The sequence below is a fragment of the Salvia miltiorrhiza genome, chromosome 3, assembly GCF_028751815.1.
Source record: "Salvia miltiorrhiza cultivar Shanhuang (shh) chromosome 3, IMPLAD_Smil_shh, whole genome shotgun sequence".
Classification (NCBI taxonomy): Eukaryota; Viridiplantae; Streptophyta; class Magnoliopsida; order Lamiales; family Lamiaceae; genus Salvia; species Salvia miltiorrhiza.
This window is the reverse complement of record NC_080389.1, coordinates 10,493,789-10,519,961: the sequence shown is the minus strand read 5'-3', so window position 1 is coordinate 10,519,961 and position 26,173 is coordinate 10,493,789. Positions and strand designations below refer to the sequence as shown.

Here is a 26,173-nt window from a genome sequence, read left to right as displayed (position 1 = left end):
CTTCCTCGGAATTGAAGTTCTCAGATCAAAGAAGGGGATCTTCATCAACCAGAAGAAGTATACTCTAGATCTCCTAGCTGAAACTGGGATGCTAGATTGCAAGCCAGCAGAAACTCCTATGATCGTAAATCATGGGCTACAAATTGTGGAAGGAGCTCAGTTAGCCGATCGAGGACAATATCAGCGTCTGGTAGGGAAACTTATCTATCTTTCCCATACTCGACCTGACATTGCTTATGCTGTTGGTGTTGTTAGCCAATTCATGCACCAACCACAGGCTGACCACATGGAAGCTGCGCTCAGAATTGTGAGATATTTGAAGAAGACTTTTGACTATGGAGTGCTGTTCAAGAAGACTGAACACCTCGAGGTACAAGCTTACACAGATGCTGACTGGGCTGGAAACCCAGTAGACAGGAAGTCAACAGCTGGATACTTTGCATTCATCGGAGGGAATCTTGTCTCATGGAGGAGTAAGAAACAAAAGGTGGTAGCTCTCTCTAGTGCGGAAGCAGAGTTCAGAGGGATCAAGAGTGGATTGACTGAAGTCCTTTGGTTGAGAAGACTGTTAACTGAGTTGGGCCTTCAACCAACACAAACATGCCAGATGTTCTGCGACAATAAAGCCGCGATTAGCATCTCAGAAAATCCTGTTCAATACGATAGAACAAAACATGTCGAAGTGGATAGGCACTTCATCAAGGAAAAGATTGAGGAAAAGATTGTGGAGCTCCCGTTTGTGAGGTCCGAAGATCAGCTCGCTGATATCCTAACCAAAGCTGTAGACTTCAAAAGTTTTTCAGAAGTTCTTTCCAAGTTGAGTATCGGAAATCCCGTCACTCAACTTGAGGGGGAGTGTTGAGAATAAAAAGTCAGCAGACAAATAAAGTTAGTCAAAAGATAAAGTTAGTCAAAAGATAATCAAGGATCCCTTAATTATAGGGATCCTCATGATGTTGTAGGAATCCTCATGATGTTGTAGGAATCCTCATGATGTTGTAGAATTAATATTGAATATCAGCTCCCTTCTTAATACTATAAAAGGGATGATTGTATCAGCAGAAAAAAACAAGAAATACAAGAACAATATTCAAGAAACAAATTCTCTCTTCTATGATGATAACATGTTTTAACAATAATTAGATACCCAAAGACGACCCTTGAATCGCTCAATGACGGTTGGATGGTTGTATATCTCTCTCGCAAGAGTTGTCTTTCCAATACCAGACATGCCTGTGATAAGAACAGTCATATTGAACCCACCAATAATCCTTTTGCGAAGCAGCATTTGCACATCTTCCTCCAATCCCACCACATATTTCATGTCATCTTCAACATTTTCAGGTGATCTCATGTTGGACTCCATCTCTGCCTCATCATCTCCCAGTTTAAGCATCTGTTGTTTGATCAGTTCTATCCAAGGTCGTAAGGAAGCAGTACTATAATTGGTTCCATCTTGTTTATAAATGTCGAGGGCATGCTCAGCCATGCTGACAATGTCAGATACCAAAAAATTTAGTCTTCTCCCGTCTTCTAATTTCTTATCCCTCACAATATCCGCAATCTCTCTCACCTCTTTAATTACCCAATCAATAAAATGATTTGGTATCATGTACTCTATATAACTAATGTTCAGCTTCTGTATCACCGATATGAGGAGGGCCTCCGACATGGTTCGACTTCGAGCAGATGGCCTTAATACGATCATAGGCTATTTAACAGCATTAGTAGTTAGGAAATGACAAAAACAATTATACCGGTGTTTTGCATATTATGTATTCATCATATGGGAAAAAGAACAACCCAATTATAACAAATGTAGTCTATGCACAAAATTAATTCAAAAAGACTACACTATTTTACCTCTTTAACATTTGTTTTTTAAAACCGATGTCATACATTAAATACCACCACACTAAAACGATTTTAGAGTCTACAACCACGATTTTAGAGTCTACAACTACGGTTTTTCATCAAAACACTAGTCTTTCAGCATTTTTTTATAGTATATGTTAAACTAGACATGTAATATCCAGGCTTCGAAAAGATTTCGGGCTTAACAAAATTCTAGGATTTAACTTTCCCATTTAAAAACTCCGTACATTCATGCGAGTCTTCATATTATTCCAATGTAAGGAGAAGACAACATACCGGTTCGTAGATTTTCTCTATCATATCTTTGCTCGTCTAGATTGACTTTCCAAATCAATTCTTCCTTTCTCCTTAACTTTGTTCGTCTAGATCGACTTTCCGATTCAATCTTCCCCGCTGGTCTGTCCAACTATCTGTAATTTGAGTGGTTGTTTGGTTCAAGTAGAGGAATAGAAAGAGAATGGAATCAAATAAAGGAGATGAATGATATCAATAACTGTTACTTTTATTGAGTATTAGCAGAAAGAACGTACGTTCTGCATGTAATTAATGTTATTTTATTTGATAATCTATTATTTTAAAAAAATCTATTAATTCATTACTTTTATTTAATAATTTATTGAATGGATATATTTAACAATCTTAATAAGAGAGAAGTCAGAAGATGAATAGTATTGTAGAAAGAATAGTGATGTGCTGGCATTTTTGTACTTTTATGTTATTTGGAGGCTGATTTTTGAAACTATTGATTTATCTCACCAGCTTTCTCCTCATAGCCGATGAGATCAGCTTTCTTTTTCTCCCTTTTTATTTTCTATGGTTTCTCTCTTTAGGAATTCTACTCCAAGAAATCAAATCTTCTTCAAATGATCGGTGCAAAGTCAGATCAAAATCAACCCACTTGAGAAAGCCATTACAGCAACAAAACCAAAGGTGAGCTTATCTTCTTAAACCTGCTTTTATGATTACTTTTTTTTTATTAACCCTAGAACTATATAGTGATCACGAAAGCTTGAATCGAGTATAATGAATGATTTTAAGAAATCAAAGAGGAAAGGGTGCTCCCTGTTTTACAGAATATCATGTCTTGACCAGAGTTTGAGTGAGCTGCGGCTAGGTTTCTGGTGCTGGTCGGAGGCGGCTTTCTTGGCTTCTGGTTATCGGAGAAGGATGGTAGAGGATGGGGAACGGCGAGTCTTGGCTGAGTTAGAACGAGTTGGGGCTGGGTTAATTGGGTTGTTGTCTGCAATTGACTGTTGATTTACGGGTCGAGGCGAGGATTGTGGGTCGACGATTTGGAACGACAGTGAGGTGCAGTCGGACGGCTGATTTTCAGATTATTCGCGAGAAATTAAGAGAAAGGGAAGAAGAAGAGGGAAGAATAACGATTAGGATTTACTGAGTTTAAAATTATTTAAGGCCATTATTTTAGGGCGATTTGCAAAAATATGCCACTATTTTTTAGACTTACAAAAATAGGCCAATTATTTTAGTTTTTGGCATTTTTAGGCTACATTTGAGCTCAATTCAGCATTTATAGGCCACTTTTTGGGGTCAAAATGTGGCCTAAAATAGTCTGATTGGGTACACATGTGGCCTAAAAATACCAAAAACTAAAATAATTGGCCTATTTTTGCAAGTCCGAAAAATAGTGGTCTATTTTTGCAAATCGTCCTAAGATAATGGCCTTAAGTAATTTTAAACTCGGATTTACTTACTGTTGCGAACATGAAGTGCAGAGAGAGATGAGCGAAAGTGTGAGTGGAGGAGATGAGAAAATGGAGAGAGCTAAGGAACAGGGTATATTGTGAGGGATTTTGGCTCTCTATTTTTAATTGATAATAATGGAATATAATTGATCTGGGTCATGATATAATGCATGAAATATAGTTGGGCCTGATGATTAGGATTGTGCATTAATCATTTATCTCTTGTCGCTTTGAGCTACATAAATTTGGTTATATAAACCTAACTATAAATATATATATAGCCCAAAATTATCATCCAAAATATTCAAACAAACCACATCTCAAATCAAAATCCTACCTTTTCAATCACAATGAGAGCCATCACCCATTTTGTACGGTAGTATTATATATATTCTGGGGATAGTTTAGTTTAGTTTAGTTTTCTTAATTATCTGATGTGGGTGAGTTACTTGCTCTGGTCTCTTCTTTATGTTTTGAGCATAAACAAATCTTCTTTAATATAATAATACCTATTATATATATAGATTATTCAATCACAGCTTCTTATTAATTTGTTCTAAAATCCAATGAGATTACATGAAATGCTCAAATTTATGAATATAACTGGGGAATACTTGGCTACCTATTGGGTTTGACTTATTAATTTTAAATTGTTTATTAGACACGTGCTCGTTCAGCGACATCCACTTCTTCAAAAGTTGCATATTCTTCCACGGGAGTAGTGAGCCACTACCTTGCATTTGAGTTGGGGTTCATATTATTAAGTAGCATTTTTTGATAAATACTTGACATCCTTTTCTTTGTCGTGTAATGATGTTTATAGGTTGATAAAAACCGACCCTGTTGCGCTAGCGTTTTGCGTTCTTTCTATTTGATCTGAGGTAAGCTAATGGTATGAATCTAAGAAGTGGTCGTCGTCTGACCATTTTGATTTTAATGTAGTATTTTTGTCACGTGCGCCGTATTATAACAAATTATTTAGTTTGTTAGTTTAGATAAAATTTTAATATTTGAACAATAACTTTACCAAGTAATTCTCTATAATAAAAAAATTCAATTATATCATGAGCATATCTACCATTAGGCTATTTTTCTCTTGTGCTCATCATTTATGCGAGACATTTTGCCTTCTTATGTAATTAGAAAGCTATTTCGCCTCTCTAAATTTCAAGGTGCATTTATTTTTGTGTTGCTTTTTATTTGTGTTGTAATATTTCGTCTTCACGATTTTGCACTCTTCATTGTTGTTAGATGTGCACGGTCGTTTAGTTATAGTTCTCATTTATAGGTTTAGGGGATGGTTCATTACTCTAGGATTAGGCCCATATTGGTTTTCTGCCTCTAGCCTTTTTGGATTTTTAAGGTTTCATTACTTTGTGTTACTTGAAGATTGTTATCTTTGGTTTCTGATTAGTTTCAATTGATGCTCTCTCGGTTTGCTTGTTTGTGCTCCCACCAAGGTTCTTAGTTTATTGCAACGGTGGGAGTCAATATCTTAATTTGTTCTTATAATAGTATTCGTTTTTGTGTTTTATTTTGTTACGTGTTTTATTATTTGATCGAGACATCTAAGTCACTCGTGTCTGAGTTCGGTCTCAGTTTTCAGATCTTTTGTTAAGGATAAAAGAGGATGTGTACTTTCAACTAAAGGTTACTTAGTCTCAAGTTTTCTTTATATATTTTTTTACGCATTCTTACTGTTAATTTATTTTTTCCGTGTCTTTGTTTTAGACCTGAATGGTGGCAAGAGGCTTAAACTTAGTTTGTCACCTCTATTTGCGTTGCCAATTATTTTTAGGTCGTGTTCGCTCGGTCTTCTTACTCGGTCGAGGCATTTGATAGGTTCAAATTTATTTATATATGTTGGTCAAGTTAAGTTTAAATTTGCACAATTTAATTTAACATAGAGGTTTTGTGGATGCTAATGTGAGTTCTTGATACAATTTATTGATCCACCTCTGAGATTTGGTAATCTTTTAACATTATGTGGGTTTTTTATTCTTTTAATTTATTTATTTATTGTGGTTGGTAATTTTCATATGAGACTCCGAAGAAATCGAAGAGATGTGATATTGTAGGTGAGATTGGTTTAAGTATTCAAATCCTACAACAAACAAGTTATGATTTCACTTGTTTTCTTCATTTTAGATCTCTTTAAAACTTGTAAGAATTTCTTGCGTATATGCTCAAATAATGGTTTTTTTTGTCTCTTAACAATCATTTTGTTTTCATTTAGGAGTAGGTGCTTCTGAAAATGGCCAAGTTTTGCTTGGCTAACAAATGTTGTAGCCTTATTGCTCCATATTAGCAATAGTAACTGTTATAGTATTTGATTAATGTTATTGTTTGAGTTATTGGCAAAATCTTTTACTTTTTTTATGTTGATTGTGAGTAAATTGTCTTGTATTCTCACTAGATCGGATTTGTTACTCTAGGATTAGGACTTGGGTTATTGCCTCTAGCCTTTAGGTTTTTAAGGATTTGTTATTTTGTGTTTTACAAAGTTTGTTATTTTCGGTTTCTGGTTTTCGATGGGTGCCCTCACGGTCCGCTTGTCTTTGCTCACATCAAATTTATTTGGTGTAACACTTTTCATCGGTTTATTGCATCTTCGGTGATTCACTACCCTACTTTGTTCAAAATAGTATTTTTGTGCTTTATTTTCTTTTCATATTTTGTTATATCACTGACTAAATTACTGAATTCTCAATCGTGACTTCGGTCATATTTTTTAGATATCTTGTTGTGGCAAAAAGAAGATGAGTGCTTTCAAAGAAGGTTACTGATGAGCTTTCTTTGTTTTTTCTTTTTTTGGGGCTCATTTGTATTGGTTGCACACTTACCTTTAGTTTATTGGTTCTATGTCTTTGCTTTAGAGTATGGTGCATGGTAATTTTAATTCTTCTATAATGCATATTGTGAGATGTGTTATCACACCTGCCATGTATTTCTCAATTCTTTGTTGGTTATATTTGTTTTGGTGTGAATTTAATATTAAATCTCTATTCAAATGCGTACACGGCTTTGGCCACTCGGCCGAGAAGCATGAGATGTGCATAATTATATTTGTTGTGTGTATAGATTTGCACAATTCAATTTATCATTATGTGAGATTGTTTAGTAAGTGGTGTTGCTATTAATATTTTTATTAACTGTGGTTTCTAATTTTCAAATAAGACAGTGAAAAAGAAAGATGTGTGTTGTTGCTGTTGACACTGGTGGGTGTTCCAATCTCATAGGTGGGCTGCATGATCTAGGTTGCCATTACATGAATGTGCTAGCACTTGTTGCGAAATATGGACTCTGAGGTATTTTTCTCACAATGACTTGTAATCCAAAATGAGTGGAAATTCAAAGTTGATCATTTCCTATTGAAAACAGTCATAATAGAGTTGATTAGCATGCAAGAGTTTTCAGAGCAAAAATTGAGTACTTGAAAAAGGAAATTGTAAAAGACTCTTGTTTTGGGTGGTTGCTGCTTATTATGTGGTCAAATCTCAGAAAAGAGGACATCCATATGTTCATTGCAATGGTTTCTGAGCAAAATAAAGGTGAGTGTAGGGTGAATATTCTACATGAAACAACGATGTTAATAGTTGAATGACGTCATCAACGATACATGATAGTATGCAAATACATTATTGTTTTTCATCATCATCATCATCATCATCATTATTATTATTATTATTATTATTATTATTATTATTATTATTATTATTATTATTACTACTTTTCAGACAAAATAGTTGCACAAACACCATCACTCAAACCAAGGGGTGGTGTAACAATCAAGCGAAAAATATTGGACTCATATAGGGATGTCAATCCAACCCGAAATCCGTGGATCAACCCGAATAACCCGACAAAAGTAGAGGGTTAGGGTTGAAAAATCGCAACCCGATTATAAAATCGGGCTAGCACGTTCGGGCTAGCGAGTTGAAGCGGGCCAGCCCGTCGGGTTGGCCCGTTGGGCTACTGTTTTTTTTTTTTTTAAATTGAATTTTAAAATACATTAGAGTTTAGGCTTTTAGGGTTTGAGATTTTTTTTGAGATGCTTTTTTTCTTTAATTTCAAATTATTGTTGAATATTTTATTTTTAGTTTTTTAACAAAGTTGAACATTTTATTGTTATTAACTTATTTTATAAAGTCTCAAAAAAAATATTTTATATGTTATGTGATCTTGAATATATTATATTTTTGCATTTCATGCTTTTCTATATAATTTATATATTTAATATCTATGTATATTTTATACATTATACATTAGATCATTAAGAATAATAAAATACAAATGATAATTTTATTTTTATGCCTTTAACTTGATTACCCTTATGGGCTAGCCTGAAACCCGAATGTTTAGGGTTAGGGTTGAAGATATACAACCCAAAAAAATCTCCAACCCGATTAGCCCGCACTCGATTAACCCGAAACCCAATAGGGCTAGCCCAAAAACTCGGTGGGCTAGCCCGATTGACATCCCTAGACTCATAAAGTGAAAAAAAATCGATGAGACTTTGAGGTAACTTTTGTATGTACTTGTAATCTATGACTTTTGGTCTATTACACCATGTCGATGATATTTTATTAACATTTTGAGATTGTCTTTTGTGTGTACATTGTATATGCCTCAATGTAGCTTCCGATTGAATGCACTGTGTATATATGATGCATAATGTCTTAAAAATATTTAAGTAGTTTGTATATAAAATGTACTTGTAGATTGTTGCATTTTTTATGAATTAGTGACTTATAGAAATTCTCTTACAAGTCATAGTATATGGCTGCACTTGGAAATGATTTGACTAGCATCATTATTAATCCTATATTTCACAGAGCAATTATTGAAACACCGCGTAGGACGCGGTGTGAAATTTCTAGTTTATCTATAAGCCTTATCAATAGTTATAGATATATATCACATAGATTTAGTGTAATATCTAATGAATTAATATATTCTTATAAATATATAATATATAAAATAACCTTAAAATAAAATATATAATAGGGATAAAATAGGCGATCCACAAGTTGTGCCTTAGGATGTCTTAGGTTCTTTTCTATTAGTATAGATTTGGTTTAACAAAGGAAAATAATCACTAGTAAGGATTTTCTTATTCTTGTTTGGTATATGTTTGATAAACAAGGAATCAAGACTTTCTAGTTTAGCTAATATATAGAACAACTAGTTCAAAATTCTACGAATTCAACAACTAATAAAGGTCTCTTGCTACAATTAACTTCTATTCCATAATCAACGCTATGATATGATCAAAAGTGAGATGGATTTTTTTTCTTAAATAATTAATAATAAGGACAAATGGGAAGGACCACATGCTGTGGTTGTTGAACATGATTTTTTTTTTTACTTAGGAACCTCACTGTTCACACACAGGAGGTCGCACCACTTGGTGTCCCCTTGAAGACTCAAAAGTGAGATGGATCAAAGCAAAAACATAAATGTTTTTATGGTTTCTAAATAATAATTTGGATGATTTGGTTATCCTCAAGTAACCATTACCCAAATCAAATAACAAGTAATGAATTCGATTAATTGAATCTGTTTTCAAACTCCAAAAAAGTCCTACCAAACATGGGATGCGGAAAATAGAGTTTGATATCTTTGAACAAGCCAAAACAGAACTGGAAGGAATTATAGGCTACACAAATGCATAAAGTTACATATTTTATATACATGTTAACACTTGATTTATTTTATTAAAACTTAATTGTCAGCCCATAATTTTTCCGATGAAATTAGCTCGTCTCTTGATTTTCTAATGAATCCTTTATTTTGACGGGTAGAATGTGATACCTTTCAAGTTGGTTTTTTTTTTTTTTTTTTTTTTTTTTTTTTTTTTTTTTTAAAGATGAAAAGAATTTTACACTAAACTAAAACTTAACAAATTAAGAAGAGATCGAAAATCTTCACAATGAAAAAAATAAAAAAAATTGTACCGAAGGATTTACAGAAAATTAATTTCATCTTTTCATAGTGATAATTATATGGAATGGATCCATGAGGTCCTTCCGCGTTTAGTGGCTTAAACAATAATAATATTGCTACTATTATCTATATATAATTATATACTATATTAAAAACTCAAGATTTCAATTTGAAATTAATTTTAAAATTAAGTGACAATTTTGTAGTTATACTAAAATTGAAGGTTTATTTGTAAACTATATTTGTTCTTTTTATTTCCTTTTTCTTTATTTTTTTTTAATTTCATTTCTTTCTAAAATTATGATATTCGACTAATTTTAAAGTATGTAATATGCATATCAAATTAATTCGACTAATTTCAATGATTATAATTTTAAAAAATTATCCTCTCTGATCCTTTGTTGGATAAATCTATTTTTCAATTATTTTTATTTTTATTTTTATTTTCATTTTTTATTTTTATTTTAACCTTTTGATAATGTCAATTTTTATTATTCAGATTTTTTCTTTATTTTTTCAGTATTTAGCTCAAATATATTAAATTAAAAATTATTTTTTAGTATATTTATGAATAAAATAATTGAGTTGGTACCAATTTTACATAAATATAAAAATGTTTCACGTGGATTGTTGGGGGAGGGGAGGGGGGGGGGGGGGGTACAAATGCTAGTACGTTATTTCTTAAAGAAGAGATGTTAATGAACTTGGTTTTTATTTAGTAATTGTAAATTAAATTTGAAAATAGTTCCACATTAGATTATAATGCGACATCTTTTATTGAATTTATGGACGATTGACATGTGACAATCTGAAGGGTTCAAGATTGGTCGATGTTATAATATATATTTTCTTTAAAGAAATCCTACATTTAAACCCTTAATATTGTCTTGATTAGATCAGCTCGCACGTCAAGTAATTTTTATTTTTCTTTTTTCTATAGCCTCTATGAATAGTAGTATTATTCTATTTTTTATTTTAAATATATTTTAAAATTAAATTAAACATTGAATTTTAAAAAATAATTCTCATTAAAATTAAAATTCAACATTACATTAATTAAAAAATTACAACAATTTACAATAATTAAAAAAAAATACAATGAACAAATTACAATAATTTAAAAAATTAATAAAAATAGAAAATAGAAATTAGAATTAATACTATTTGGAAGCTAATCAAGTTTACTTTTTTTATTGAATCCTACATTGGAAAGTGTATGATTCTCTACTATGTGTAGTGCACTATGAAAAGAGAAACTGCATTAAGTTAATTTTGTATTGAATTCTGTAATATCCCGCCCATTTCTATTAAGTTTATAATTTATTTTAAGCTTAGATTAAGATGATTCACGCTGGAAAAAAAAAAGAGAGAGATTTATTTTAATTCCAACAAAATGATTTACAAAAGAACTTTGAAAAAATCATTTATTTTAATTATTTGTGCATTTCATATTTATTTAAATTTAACATTCAAGCATTTATATGAGCTTTTAATTCGTGAACCCTGAAGAATTTATACAGCTCCAATAATTCAACCATGTAGTTTTAATTGTCCAATCAACATTCCATCTCACGCCATACCTATGTTTCCCAATAGCCGCCGACCCTATACCCATAGCCACCCCCATTCACCGAATCACAGCTCCCACCCATATTCACCAATCTCAGCTGCCTTCCCTAGCTCGCTACTACCCCTATTCCCCCATGCCTTCCCTGTTCATCCTCACCCCTTTAAACATCACCCTCATTCCCCTAATTCCTCATCCTAGCAACGAGTTTTAACCGAGCTCTTAACATCTCAGAATCCGCTCAAAAAGGTGTTGCTTCAACTCAATGTTTATTTCGATGCATTCCATTAGAATAAGAATACCTGCGAATTCTGCAGTAATTCCCAAGCAACCTTTTCTATCTCAAAACCAAACCAACATATCATTTTTGTAAAGACTGTAAACTATGAATTCTATACACTGATTTTTTTTACAATTGAAAATGCAATAAGTGGAATGATGAACAAGCATGTGTAGAACTAGCCTTGTGACTGTAAAAATTCGAACTTGAATCTAGGTTGTTGGCTATTGAATGTTGTGTGTGTGCTTGCTGTGAGATCGAGTCGAGGAGCTTCGGAGGGCGAGTTCGGAGGTAGAGGCGCGGCCTATAGATGCGTCTCCCTCAGATTTTAGAGAAAGAGATAGAGTTTTGAGGGAGGTCAGCGGCGGCGGTGGGCTTTTCTGCTGCTGCAGCCGCCGGGTTCTGTGAACAGAGAAGGGTCGTCGGCTGGTCACGGCGGTCGGAGCCCGAGAGGGAGAAGAGGAAGGGGCGGAGCACGCGGCGGCGGTCATGGTGGTGGTGGTGGCTGTCGCCAGAAATTTTGAAGGAGGAGGCAACGGTGTTTTCGGTGCGTGTGGGTGTGTGCGTCGGAAAATAAGGGAGAAGGGACAGAGTAGAGGCGAGATGGCGGCAACATTTTCTTTGTGTGAGTGTGTGTGTGGGAAGGTGAGAAAGAAAGAGAGAGCTGGGAGAGCAGAGCTGGTAGAGCGGAGCTAGGAGAGCAGAGCTGGTAGATCATAGTATAGCAGAGCAGAGTAGAACATAGTATAGTAGAGCAGAGCTGGGAGAGCAGAGTAGAGTAGAGCAGACTAGAGCATAGTAGAGCAGAGCAAAGCTGAGAGAGCAGAGCTGGTAGAGCATAGTATTACATAATATAGTAGAACATAGTAGAGTAGAGCAGAGCTGGTAGAGCAAAATAGAGTAAAGCATAGTAGAGCTGGGAGAGCAGAGCTGGTAGATCATAGTAGAGCAGAGCAGAGTAGAACATAGTATAGTTGTTAGTGTATGTGCATAAGTTGCATATATGTGGTATAAAGGAACTAAAGGAGTTGGACGTGAGCTCTGCCACGCTGGATTCTAATTAGTTACATCTTATTAGATCTCAGGCCCTAGGATGATTTGTACGTTCAGGATTATTTCTTTCTTCTCATTTATATTGTATTTTCTATTCATTTTAGTATGTAGAATTTATAGAGAGAGCTGATACAGGAGAAAAAACACGAGTGGAAAAAGGCTGGAAAAGGCCGGAGAGTTTGTGTGATTCTTTGTAATTTGTTGTATATTGCTGCCTTGACCCTTCCATGTAGTAGGATTCACATACGAACCATGTAAACATTGGTGTATTCTTACTGTTTTGATTTGTTCTTTCAATTCGTTTATTGGAGATTTGGAATCTTGGATCGAAACTCACAAATTGGTGCCGTCTAAGGGAACCTGTTCTCACGATGATGACTGCAAAGTTCGAAACCGAGAAATCGGATTGTGGAGGATCAAGATGATGGCCTTGCTTGTTCAGCAAGGTTTAGTTGGTGCGTTGAAGGCGAAAAGGGGCTGAGTGAGAAACTGACGGAGGCTCAACGGGAGGATATTATGCAGAAAGCACATAGTGCTATAATTCTCTGCTTGGGCGATAAGGTTCTCCGGGAGATCGCGAGGGAGGAGACGGCGGCCGGCGTCTGGTCGAAGCTTGAGTCATTGTACATGATGAAATCACTCGCGAACCGACTATACATGAAGCAGCGTTTATACTCTTACAAAATTCTTGAAGATAAGAATCTTGGGGATCAACTCGATGAATTTAATAAATCCATCGATGATCTTGAAAATATAGGAGTGAAATTGGAGGATGAGGATAAGGCGATCCTCCTCTTGAATGCCCTCCCACACTCCTATGACCATCTAAGAGATGCGATGTTGTTTGGTAAAGAGAATGCCATTACTCTTGATGATGTGCAGTGTGCACTAAAAGCGAAGGAGCTTCACAAATCAAATGAATCTAAACTTGATACAGCTGCTGAATGTCTTCATGTGAAGAAATTCAAGAATAAGCCTAAGAAGGCTGGTCAAGAAGAAAAGAAAGGGGGCGCTCCGAAGCAAAATGATGCTGATGGAAAAGGCACAAGAAGATGTTTTCACTGCAAGAAAATAGGACACCTCAAAAAGGACTGCTACTCTTGGAAGAGAAAGCAGGGTCAAAAGGCACAGGCTCCCACTGCTGATTTGGCTGAGGAATCCGAGGGTGCGGAGGTGCTGAATGTTTCAAATGGAGACACTTGAGGAGCCTGGATACTTGATTCAGGCTGTAGCTTCCACATGAGTCCATGCAAGGAATGGTTTCTGGATTTTAAACCACAGGAGCTTGGGTCAGTTCTTCTTGGAAATGATCAAGTGTGCAGTGTAAAGGGAATTGGCAATATCAGGTTAAAAATGGATGATGGATCAATAAAGCTCCTATTTGATGTCAGGTACATCCCACAACTTAAAAGGAATCTTGTGTCTCTAGGCGTGTTAGAAGCGAAAGGTTGCAGTTTCAAATCTGAAAATGGATTCATATCTGTTATAAAGAATGCTAAAATTATGATGTAAGGTGTTAGGAAGAATAGCCTATATTACTTGCTAGCTGAAACCTTGTCAGGAGAATCTGATTTTAGTAGTTCTGATGAGCTACATGTATGGCACTCTAGACAAGCTCATGTTGGTGAAAAGTCACTGACAGAACTTGCTAAGAAAGGTGTTATAAAGGGAGCTCTGCCATTGAATCTTGATAAATGTGAATATTGCATCCTTGGTAAAAGTAAGAAACTCCCTTATAAAAGGGGAAAGCATACATCGAAGGTACCATTGGATTATGCACATGCAGATTTATGGGGGCCATCAAAGGTGGAGTCAACTGGTGGTGGTAGATACTTCTTAAGTATCATTGATGACTACTCTAGGAAACTGTGGGTATATATATTGAAAATCAAAGCACGAAGCCTTCAGTAAGTTCAAGGATTGGGTAACTGAGACTGAGGTCGAAAATGATTCTTGTATGAAATGTTTGAGGACAGACAACGGGTTAGAATTTTTATCATAAGAATTCAATGATTTCTGTAAAAGCAAAGGGATAAAAAGGCATAGAACGGTTCCAGGGAATCCTCAACAAAACGGTGTGGTTGAGAGGATGAACAGGACCATTTTGGAAAGGGTGAGATGTATGATGCTGAGCTCTGGAGTGCCTAAGAGTTTTTGGGGAGAAGCAGTCTCTAGTGCTGAATTCTTGATATACAAGAGTCCTTCATCTGCTGTGGAGTTTAAAGTTCCTGATGAGCTATGGTATGGGCACAAATCTGATTACAATAGATTGAAGGTGTTTGGGTGTCTAGCTTATGCTCACATCAAGCAAGATAAACTGGATGCAAGGGCCATAAAATGCATAATGTTTGGATATCAGCAGGGTGTTAAGGGATATAGGCTATGGTGCATTGAGCCAGGTTTAAAGAAAATTATTATCAGCAGAGACGTGTTTTTCAATGAGATGAATATGCCATTCAAGGGTGCTGGAGATGTTTCAGAAAAGGTGCAAGGTTCAACTGAAAATGATGGTTCGCAAGTTGAGGTGGAGTCACCTGCAGAAACACAGCATGAAGGTAATTCAGAGCAGCATGTTGTTGATGATGATGATTTGGGAGACTATCTCTTGGCAAGAGATAGACAGAGAAGGACCATACGCCCACCAGCAAGGTATCACCAGGCAGATCTTGTAGTCTATGCATTAAATGTGGCTGAAGACATAGAATACCAAGAGCCAAGGAACTATCAAGAGGCCATGGACAGTGATGACAGAGAAAAGTGGGCATGTGCAATGAGAGAAGAAATCGACTCTCTCATGAAAAATGGAACATGGATTCTTGTAGATAGACCAAAGACACAGAAGTTGATAAGTTGTAAGTGGCTCTACAAGAAAAATATGGAGGTGTCTGAAAATGGAAATGAAACAATAAGATATAAAGCTAGACTTGTTGCAAGGGGCATTGATTTTAATGAAGTTTTCTCACCCTTTGTAAAACATACTTCAATTAGAGTCTTACTAGCTCTAGTTGCTCAGTTTGACCTCGAATTGGAACAACTAGATGTAAAAATAGCTTTTTTACATGGAGAGCTAGAAGAATCAATCTTCATGGAGCAACCTCAAGGTTTTGTTATAGCTGGGACAAAGGGTAAGGTTTGTCTGCTGAAAAGATCTTTATATGGATTGAAACAAGCTTCTAGACAATGGTATAAGAGGTTTGACGACTTCATGAAAAGGATTGGTTTTGAGAAATCAGAATATGACAGCTGCGTTTACAAGAAAAAGGGGAAAACAGGAGCTATGATCTACTTATTGTTGTATGTAGATGATATGTTAATTGCTAGTAAGGATAAAGCTGAAATAGAAAGGGTGAAAGAACAGTTGAAGTCTGAATTTGAAATGAAGTGTTTGGGAAGTGCAAAAAGGATTTTAGGTATGGACATCATAAGGAAGAGATCAGATGGGGTGCTGTGGCTAACACAAAGAGATTATATCCTAACGGTACTTAAAAGATTCCTTATGCATGAATCGAAAACTGTGATGATACCTTTGTCACAATAATTGAAGCTATCTGAGAACCAAAAGCCAAAAGATGATATGGAAAGAGAGGCAATGAGTAAAGTGCCTTATGCTAATGCTATTGGGAGTATCATGTACACTATGGTGTGTACGAGGCCGGATATAACATTTGCTATATCAGTAACTAGCAGATTTATGAGTGACCCGGGAAGGAGTCATTGGGATGCTCTAAAATATGTTTTCAGGTACATGAAAGGTATAGCCAACCTTGGTATCATGTTCCAGAAAAAAGGAGAAGTACAGTAACCCTTTGAAGTGTTATGTAGATGTTGATTTTGCTGCGAATATCGACTCCAGGAAATCACAAACGGGTTACATATTCTCTTTATTTGGCTCAGCTATAAGCTGGAAGTCAATGTCACAAAGTGTAGTAGCCTTATCCACTACAGAGGCCGAGTACATGGCGCTTACAGAAGCAGTGAAGTAGTCATTGTGGTTAAAAGGAATTCTTGGTGAATTGGGCATTGTGCAGAAGACTGTGGATGTTTATTGCGACAATCAGAGTGCTATCCACTTGGTGAAGCACCAAGTCTTTCATGAGAGATCAAAGCACATCGACGTGCAAGCTCACTTCATCAGGGATGTTGTTCAAAAGGGATCAGTTCAAATTGTGAAAATATCAACTGATCACAATGCAGCTGATGTATTAACTAAGGCGCTGCCCACGGCTAAATTCAGGTATTGCCTTGAATTAGTCAATGTTCTACTTCTGTAACTTTGTTGATAGGAGGGTAGTCCTGTGCAGAGACGGATCTATGCATACCAGTGTGGGGGCACGTGCCCCCACAATTTTTTTATTTTTTATAGCATATATATATATATATATATATATATATATATATATATATATATAATTTAAAAAAATACATAATAGATAAACAACTTTTTAACCTCTTAATTCTTAATATATTACACGTTATGTAGTATTCCCTTCGTTCATATAAGAGTTCCACTTACCTATTTTTATTTGTCTACGAAAAAATAAGTTTCACTTTTTAAATTATTACATCTTATTTACTTATAAATTGTACTTTTATTTCAATTTATAACCAATAATTATATTTATTTCACATTTTGTATTAACACTATTATTAAAAAATTGTACATTTATTTTACATTTCTACTTACAATAAATTTAACAATTTAATTAAAATCGTGTTCAGCACACACTGATTTAATTTTTTCGTGGAAAAATGGAGTAATTTTATTTAACGTATTTTATACTTCTCCTGTCCTAATCCAATAGATCATAAGGTTCGGGCACAAATTTTAAGAAACGAATAGTTTATAATAAAACAGGTGAGAGAGTAAATTTTTTTAGGACAGAGGAAATATTTATAATTATTTTGTGCCCCCGTATTAAAAAAGTTCTGGATCCGTCCCTGGTCCTATGATCGGACTAAGTGAAGGGGAAAGGAGTTCATGCAAGCTATGCACAAGGTGGAGATTGTTAGTGTATGTGCATAAGTTGCATATATGTGGTATAAAGGAACTAAAGGAGTTGGACGTGAGCTCTGCCACACTGGATCTAATTAGTTACATCTTATTAGATCTCAGGCCGGAGGATGATTTGTACGTTCGGGATTATTTCTTTCTTCTCATTTATATTGTATTTTCTATTTATTTTAGTATGTAGAATTTACAGAGAGAGCTGATATAGGAGAGAAAACACGAGCGGAAAAAGGCTAGAAAAGGCCGGAGAGTTTGTGTGATTCTTTGTAATCTGTTGTACATTCAATCTTCATCAATATAGTGATTACTGCCTTGACCCTTCCGTGGAGTAGGATTCACATCCGAACCACGTAAACATCAGTGTATTCTTACTGTTGTGATTTGTTCTTTTAATTCGTTTATTGGAGATTTGGAATCTTGGATCGAAACTCACAATAGTAGAGCAGAGCTGGGAGAGTAGAGCTGGTAAATCATAGTAGAGCAGAGCAGAGTAGAACATAGTATAGTAGAGCAGAGCTGGTAGATCATAGTAAAGCAGAGCAGAGTGGAACATAGTATAGTAGAGCAGAGCTGGGAGAGCAGAGCTGAGCATAGTAGCAGAGCAGAGTAGAGCATAGTAGAGCATAGCATAGCATAGCAGAGAGAGGAAGTTGGGTGTAGAAAAAAGGGCGATTTTGTTCAGACTGAGCCCTTATTTACTTAAAGACCTTGGGCTTGCGCATATTTTAAGTAAACACTTATTATATGTTTAAGTATGAAATGAGTCATGATTTAATTGGTTATTTATAATTCCAATTATAAAAGGAAGTCGAGTAAGAATATTGTTGGTGTTCTTAACTCAAAAATTTTAGTTTTCAATTATTTATTCATTAAATTTTGAAAACCCGGCTAAGTGAATCATAGAATGTTAAGCACTTTACCTTGACTTAAGATTAGATTCAGGAGACCTATTAAGAGTATAGATTTCTTGTAGGCTTCGTGGATCGTGAGGACTAGCACCGCTATTCCGATTCAGAGATAAGAATAAACGACAGGCATTGCCTAATCAGATGGGCTTATTTTTCAAATGTATGCTTAAGTTATTAAGCTCTAAATGTTTCATGAATTGAAAATTGTTTATCCAATAAATATTTTTGTGCGCTCTATTATGTTTAAGGCTCGCAATTCATGGATCGATCGAGGTTCTCTTATGACCTAACACGTTGTTTGAGAGAATTGTGTACACTTGTTAGTTGTTTCGGTGGGTTGATATCCATCGGGCACTAATTCATGTAAGAGGCGTTATAAGGGTGCTTGGCTGGATGTGTCCCGGAGCATGTATCATGTAAGGCCTGCCTGAGTAGCGTCCCGAGGTCAGTTCAACTTGTCTGAGTTACGTCCTCAGGGCAAGTGTTATGGGAAAAAGCGATACGTCGGTGGCTAAAAGGTCCGGTATCACAGCGAGTAACTAAACAGAGTGTGACAATAACGCGCTAATAAAATGAAATACTTTAACATGCTTAGAAGTTCCTTTACCTTAAAACCTTCTAAGTTATGTCATGAATGATTGGATAAACTGCTCTTACGAATTGTGAAATGTTTTTAAAGTTGCAGCCCACTAAGTACATTAGTACTTAGCCCAAATATTTTCAAATGTTTTTCAGGTTGATGGCTGGTGATGACGTGGAGAACTGAGGCTAGGGTTCAACTCTGTGTTTTGACTTCCGCTGTAGTACTAGCCTTTATCTGTCTTTCGTTTCCATGACCTAAGACCTTTATGTTATGACTTTAATCGATATCTTTTGTTGAGCCTAGACTTTTGACTCTCAATTATTTTGATTAAGGAATGTTGGTTATCTTAAACATGAAACTAAATTTGTGATCCTGAAGTTTGTTGTGTTTGTTGATTGATTTGTATCAATTGGATATTTATCTTTCTTCATCCAAAGGGGCTATGCCCGATTGTTATCCCTTTGATTCGGATTTCACAAGGTTTTTCCCTTGTTCATTTTAATGATGAGTCGTACCCCGGTTATAGTTAATATTTCAAGAATTGGGGTGTGACAAATACCACATCAAAAAAGTGTAAGGTTCTATAGTATGTGTGATACATTATAAAAGGTGAAGCTACATTAAGTTGAATTTATATTGAATTTTACATCAAATGTGTAGGATTCTATACTAGGTACATATACTATAAAAAATGAAGCTATATTTAATTAAAAAATTAGAATCTTAAAATTTAATAAATTTTTATAACCAAAATTGATTTTATATTAAAGTACTACCTCTTCTTTTTATATATATATATATATATATATATATGAAGGCGGTGCGCAACATGCGCCTTCACATTTTTCTTCTGCTCTTAGACTCATTTAAACAAGTCTTCGCATATTTAAATTAAAAATTATGTAATAATAAGTTATAATAATCAAATAATTTATTCTTAACATTAAAAACCATAAGACTATATTAAAACACAAAAAAGTAAAATTGAAAAGGTAAATTTGGGACACAAACTAAAAAGTTAGAGAATCCCACTTGTAAATATCAAACTATATGAATCAAAATACACTAATTTTCACATGCATACAGTAAATTGGAACATAAAAGAGAATTCTCTAATCAAGAAATTAATTTGTGATACAATTTATGTATATATAATATCTGAGATATGAAAATTATAATAACAAAATCTATTAAAATCATAAACCTAAACATTAAAACTATATATACATATATATATATATATATATATAGGGAAGAGATCAATAAAGAATGCTAAATGTAGAAGGAAACAACGAAGGCTGAATAACTCAATACATTTACTGAATAAATCACGCGAGCGCATGAACGAAAAATGTACGTGTTTATTCAGTAAAATAACTATTCGTGCGGTCGCGTGATTTATTCAGTAAATTTATTGACTTATTGAGAACGAAATATAGTTACTTCTTCATAGATCCCAAACGAAATATATATATATATAGGGTCAAGTTAAACAAAGAATGACCCTATGTATAGAGAATAAAGAATAAATCTAGTCCGTAGAAAATGATGGATCGTGCGGTTCCAATTAAATCTGCCTGCATTTTTTAATTAGCATTTTCCATGTTTAAAAATACATTTTAATTAGAATTAGGGCATTTTGGGTAACTTTACAACCTATTAAAAACGGTAGGTCCGAGATTTACTCCCATTTCCACCCTATCGTCACCCACATTTAGGTATTCACCAAACAAATCAATTCAGATCTCCTCTCCCCCTGCCGCTACAGCCGCAACCACTGCATCTCCTTTCTTCATCCTCCCTAAACCACCGGAGTTCCAGCAAGATCGTCGACGTCGTCACGATTTTCACCATCAAAAACCTCATCTCTCTCTCTATTTCAACGGCGAGCGGCGAGAATCGCCGCCGCCCCCTTCTCCTTCGGTCTGGCAGTAGCGACCATCAACTATCATCGCCGCCGCGACGAACCACCATCACCACCGCCTCTGATTCTCCCTGAGTCGCTCTCTCTTATCCTCTTGAATAGACCAAACGACCCAGATCTTGAAGCATCGCCGCTGTCCCAGACGTCCTGCCCGACTACTCGCCGGAGCCCCCAACCAGCCACACCATCGTCGCTTCCTTCTTCGAGCCTAATCCGCCGAGCAGCATCAATTAGAACCGCCGCCCTCAATCCCTGACTCCCTCGATTCATCCCCATCAACTCAAGCCCTAAACTTTCAGATCTGGAATTTGGGAGAATCCTTTTGGTGTGCATTTTTTTGTCTGGGGAATTTTGCTGTTTATAGTTGTTGTGTTCTTTGTATAAATGTGTCTGTTCAAATAGTTGTGATTTCTGTTCGAAATGTACTAATGCTGTTATCAAATGGAGTTTCATTTCATAGGTGTTGTTGTGTTCTTTAAGCTAGTTAGTCTGTTCAAATATTTGTAAGGTCTGTTCGAAATGTACTAATGATATTCTTTGTTTTCATTGGAGAAGGAAGTGCGTGTGAAACTCACGCATGACCCAGATCTTCAGAGCAGACAACATCAACTCAGCAGAAACAAAATTGTGTTTTGTTCATTTAGAATTGGGTTCTGTTCATTTATTAGAATTGTGTTCAGTAAATCTAAATAAGGTTTTCGTTTCTACTATGAAATCTGATTTTTTTTCGTTTTCTTAACATAAACATTTTGAACATGCTTTAAACAATTACGAACTCCTAAATAAACTATTTGAACATGCATAAAAAAATATTTCGAACAGACGTAAAATAATTTACGAATAGGCGTAAATTATTTCGAATACAGCTACAAAAATATTTAACATAGAACATTTTGAACAAGGGTAATAAAATTACGAACATATAAATAAAAATTTTGAATTTTACTTGCTGACATAAAAATTTAACCACGTAATTATTGTAAAATAATTGAAAAGAAAATAAATTATTGAATTCACCAGCAAAACAAACTAAAATTAGGAGAAAAAATCGTAAAAAAATAAAAAATAAAAAATAAAAAAGGCAAGAATAGCGTGAATGATTAGATTTAGGATTGAAGCATATCTTTTAATGTAATTAAAGTGATATGGTGTATCTTTCCATATAAATTTTCGGTTATAAATAAATTGTAGTTTACAAAAATAACCTTTCCCTATAACATAAATACATAAATCAGCCTTAATTATAACCATTAGATTAGATTTGATCAAGGATCAGGATTAATTCTCTATTCTCTAAATACTTAATTATCATTCTCTGTTTAACCTTTCTATATATATATATATATATATATATATATATATAGGGTGTGGTTCTAGAAAGAACTACATTATTTGTGAGAACGGGAGAACCATCAAATCTAATGCATCCACTGTAAAAATTAATGCATTCGCTGTTAAAATTAATGCACTAAAAAAATAAAATAAAAATGCTCTCTTCAGGATTCGAACCCAGGATCTGCATTCATCCAACAAGATGATGCATCCACCGTAGATCTTGATGATCGAATGGCTGAAAATGGTTCTTCGGTCTTCTTTTATGTATGGTTCTTTCTTGAACCTCTCCCTATATATATATATATATATAGGAATTGGTTCAATTGAGATTTATATATATTTTGAGATTTTGAGATAAATGAACATATAAGTACATTTTGATGAACTTGTCAATTAATTTTTACGAACGCGCGTTGGTCTGGGGTTCAATCCCTACAAGTGGCATGTTTTTTAAATAAATTAAATAGATTCATATGTTCATCAGTTATATTGGTTATGTTCAAAGAATTTATTGATATGTTCATTTATCTCAAAATCTCAAAATATTTAAAATCTCAATATAAGCTAACCCTATATATATATATATATATATATATATATATATATAGGGGGGCGCTCCAATGAGACCCCCTAATTTTACTGAGATCTAGGGCACGATCTGGTGCGCTTATTTTATCAATCCTATGGCTGATATTGTATTTGGAGGGTGATTTTTTTTACCAGGGTTCGAATCCTGGATGGAGCAGAATATTTTAAATTTTGTTATTCATCAGTATATACTGCATTGTTCATCAGTATATACAGCCCTATTCATCAGTATATATGTCTTATTCATTATGAATTTTATAAATTTTATTTTTCATCAGTATATACATCTTGTTCATTGGATATACGTTTTGTTCATTAGTATTATATATCTTGTTCATTGTACTCATGTTACACGAAAAATAGGGGGTCTCATTGGAACGCGCCCCTATATATATATATATATATATATATATATATATATATATATATTGTCCCATCAGGAACATCCGATTCGCGAGCAACTTAACGAGCTATAAATTTTAAAAAGTCTCATTAAAATTGAAGTTTACAGAAACTATCTACCCTAATTATAGATTTATTCACTCCACTAATCAAATAATAACTAATAAAATTAAAATTAATTGCTAAAAAGATAATTATACCAGTGCAAGTGTGCAACGTATATTATATATTATTCGTATTGGAAAACAACAAGTGAGGTGAGAATACTCAAGTTATAACTATATAAGTAATTAGCAACAGTCGATGCACAACTCTGTGTTTAAATAGACTAGCAATTTACTCGGTCTTCCAAAATAATTTTCGGCTTAATAAATTTTTATGATTAATAAATTTTTATGAAGCACAGAAATCTAAATTGTTGATGCAAAAACTCCGTATAATTATGTGAGTTTTCATATTATTCAAATCTAAGGAGTAGGAAAATTACCCTTTGCAAATTTTCTTATCTAAAATTTGCGATTCAATCCTCCCTCTCTCCTTGTCTTCGCTCGTCTTGCCAACTGAGAGTGATTTGATTACGGTAGAGTTTGATACCTTTGAACTAGCCAAAACAGACAAATTCACAAAACCACAGTTACAATTATAGTCAAACTCAACAAGTTATATATTTTAGGGTAAATTGCTGTAATATACACAAAGATTGGACGAATTTTGTTTTTGCATACAACTTTTGAAATTTGAAATAAAATACATCACGTTTTAATTTATTTTTTTTCTGATTTTTCCCATCATTTAAAATTCCCCCAAATTTTTTTTAAAAATTGCTACTACAACCTAACACAAAAAGTTTATAACTTGTACATATAATACATTTAATGAACTCTGCAATTCAACAATTCAATATGAAATAAAGTTTTGTCTCACAACCAAACATTAGTTCATAAGAAAATGAAAATAAATTATGACAAATGTATAATTTAGTGTATTTTATTTCAAATTGAAAAGGTTGTGTGAAAAATTAAAATTTTATTTTTATTTTCTTGTGGATTAATGTTTGATTGCAAGGAAAAACTTTATTTCATATTGAATTACCAAGTTTTAAATTTAGGAGAATATTAAGTTGATGAAAAAATTAGAAAAATTAAAACTTGGTGTATTTTATTTCAAATTTCAAAGACTGTGTGCAAAACAAGAATTCGTCCAAATTTGGTGTATTTTAGAACTATTTTTCTAAGTTAAATAGAAGTAACAAAATACTACTTAATTTTCATCAAATGAGGTTCTTAGAGGATCTTCAACACAAACACAAACTGAAAAATTTTCATCAAACTGAACTATTTTTCTTTGAAAGAAAAAACAAAAAATCATAGAAAGAAATGGAAATGGGCCTTGATGCTTGTAGAGGAGCTTGACTGCTTGAGTAATCGCGCAATCACAGTGTGATAGACTCATAATCTTCTTCTTATCTTATTTTCAATTGATACAACTAATTCTGATTCCATTTTGACAATAGCAAGTAAGCAAGCATTGTAAATCAAGAAAAAAGAACATATGTATTGAATTCAGTAAAGCAGAGAGTTAAAATAACGCACCTGGGCTGCTGGCGACGGAAGGAGGCGGTGGCGCCGAGCGAGCAACGGCGCGGCGGAATCCGGCGGTGTTTACTGTGATTAGATTTGGGGCTCTGAATAGTGAATTTCGTTTGAGTAGAATTATGGATTTTGAATGTTAGAAATTGTGATAAATGTCCAGTTGAAGAAGCCAAATAACGTGCATATTCAACAACCTCTAATAAAATAATTAATAAAATCAGGAGCAGATCGAGCCAGTTGAAGAGTTGACTTATTGTTTCACACATAAAATTTGTAGAGATAAGTGACAATTTTGAAAGATATTTAAACAGTGTATATATATTGTTAAGACTTTTGAATGATAAATGAAGGTCAACTTCCACTTTCATCACCCCATGCACTTGCATTCTTCGTTTAATAATTATTCTTTCAACTAGTTGATCCAATATCGATCCTAACACCAAAACATATTAGTTAATATTTCTTTTACTTCTTAAATAAGTATTCAAGGATCTGCGAAAGCATATCGATGCATTTTCTGTCCAACTTGAATATTAGCAACTTAATTAGGAAATGCATGTGCCTACATGTGAACACATTACTTTAATTGTTTTGGAGCATCTCCATCCAAGAGCTCCTTTGGAGATCTATAGAAGTGGTCCCCACTTAACGATGGTGGACTCTTAAACCGATCTCAAAAAAATTTATTTTTATTTTCTCCAAATTAAATGCATTCTAAGATTAAAGTAAATATTGAATTTTGAAATAAAAAGTCTCAGTAAATTTAAATTTTAACCTTACATTAATTTAAAAATATTAAAATAATTTTTAAAAATATTATAGTAATTAAAAAATACATTAATTGAATTATGACTGGATAGGATCAAATCATGCATGTCCAACTCAATTAGATCTTCTTGGAGGCGATTTTGGATTCGTTTATCGTAAATGGAGGAGTATCGAGCTATATACGCTCGAATTGGAAGAGGAGTTGCATAGGAGTTTAATTTGGTGTAGAAGAAAATGAATGGAATGAAGAGGTATTTATAGAATTATTTTGGAATAAAAAAAATGTTAAAGAGCCATTGCAAACGGCTAATTGTTCTAAAAATTTAAAAAATCGGCTGAAATAGATGTTGGATAATTGAAAAAGACATAAGTTGGGCCAGCGCACCGCGATGGAGATGCTCTTAGTATGATGGTTGCTGGAGATGCGATCATCAGTCCCAATTCTATTATCCTATTCCACTATTAAAACCAATGTCAATTTTATTTGATAAAAATAAAAAATAAATATATTTATAATATTTATTATATTGTCTTAATTGATTTCAATTATTGAATTTAGAAAGGTGACTCGATCATTTGTCTTTTGCAATTTTTTATGAAAATTTATAATACTATTAGCAAATAAATAAAAATTAAAA

The 26,173-nt window shown here is 34.0% G+C and overlaps 1 protein-coding gene across 2 annotated transcripts; it reads right to left on the bottom strand.

The window, feature by feature from the left end:
* Positions 1 to 1,049: 1,049 nt before the first annotated feature.
* LOC131017598 (probable disease resistance RPP8-like protein 4) lies at positions 1,050 to 25,065 on the bottom strand. Of its 2 annotated transcripts, none has more exons than XM_057946405.1 (4): positions 24,768 to 25,065; positions 23,663 to 23,776; positions 2,152 to 2,285; positions 1,050 to 1,711 (listed from the first exon to the last, which is right to left on the bottom strand). In XM_057946405.1, exons 3-4 carry the CDS (start codon positions 2,173 to 2,175, stop codon positions 1,130 to 1,132), a joined length of 606 nt encoding a protein of 201 aa, XP_057802388.1. In that variant the 5' UTR covers positions 2,176 to 2,285; positions 23,663 to 23,776; positions 24,768 to 25,065; the 3' UTR covers positions 1,050 to 1,129. The 2 variants fall into 2 exon arrangements, with proteins under 2 accessions (XP_057802388.1, XP_057802389.1); XM_057946406.1 differs by having other exon boundaries at positions 23,663 to 23,769.
* Between the last annotated feature and the right edge of the window lie 1,108 nt (positions 25,066 to 26,173).

Bases quoted from the DNA above. Each gene is read 5' to 3' on its own strand.
- LOC131017598 (XM_057946405.1), bottom strand. From the start codon at position 2,175: ATGATAGAGAAAATCTACGAACCG. The intron at 1,712-2,151 runs GTATGTTGTCTT...GCTGTTAAATAG, and splicing joins TAGAGAAAATCTACGAACCG to CCTATGATCGTATTAAGGCC.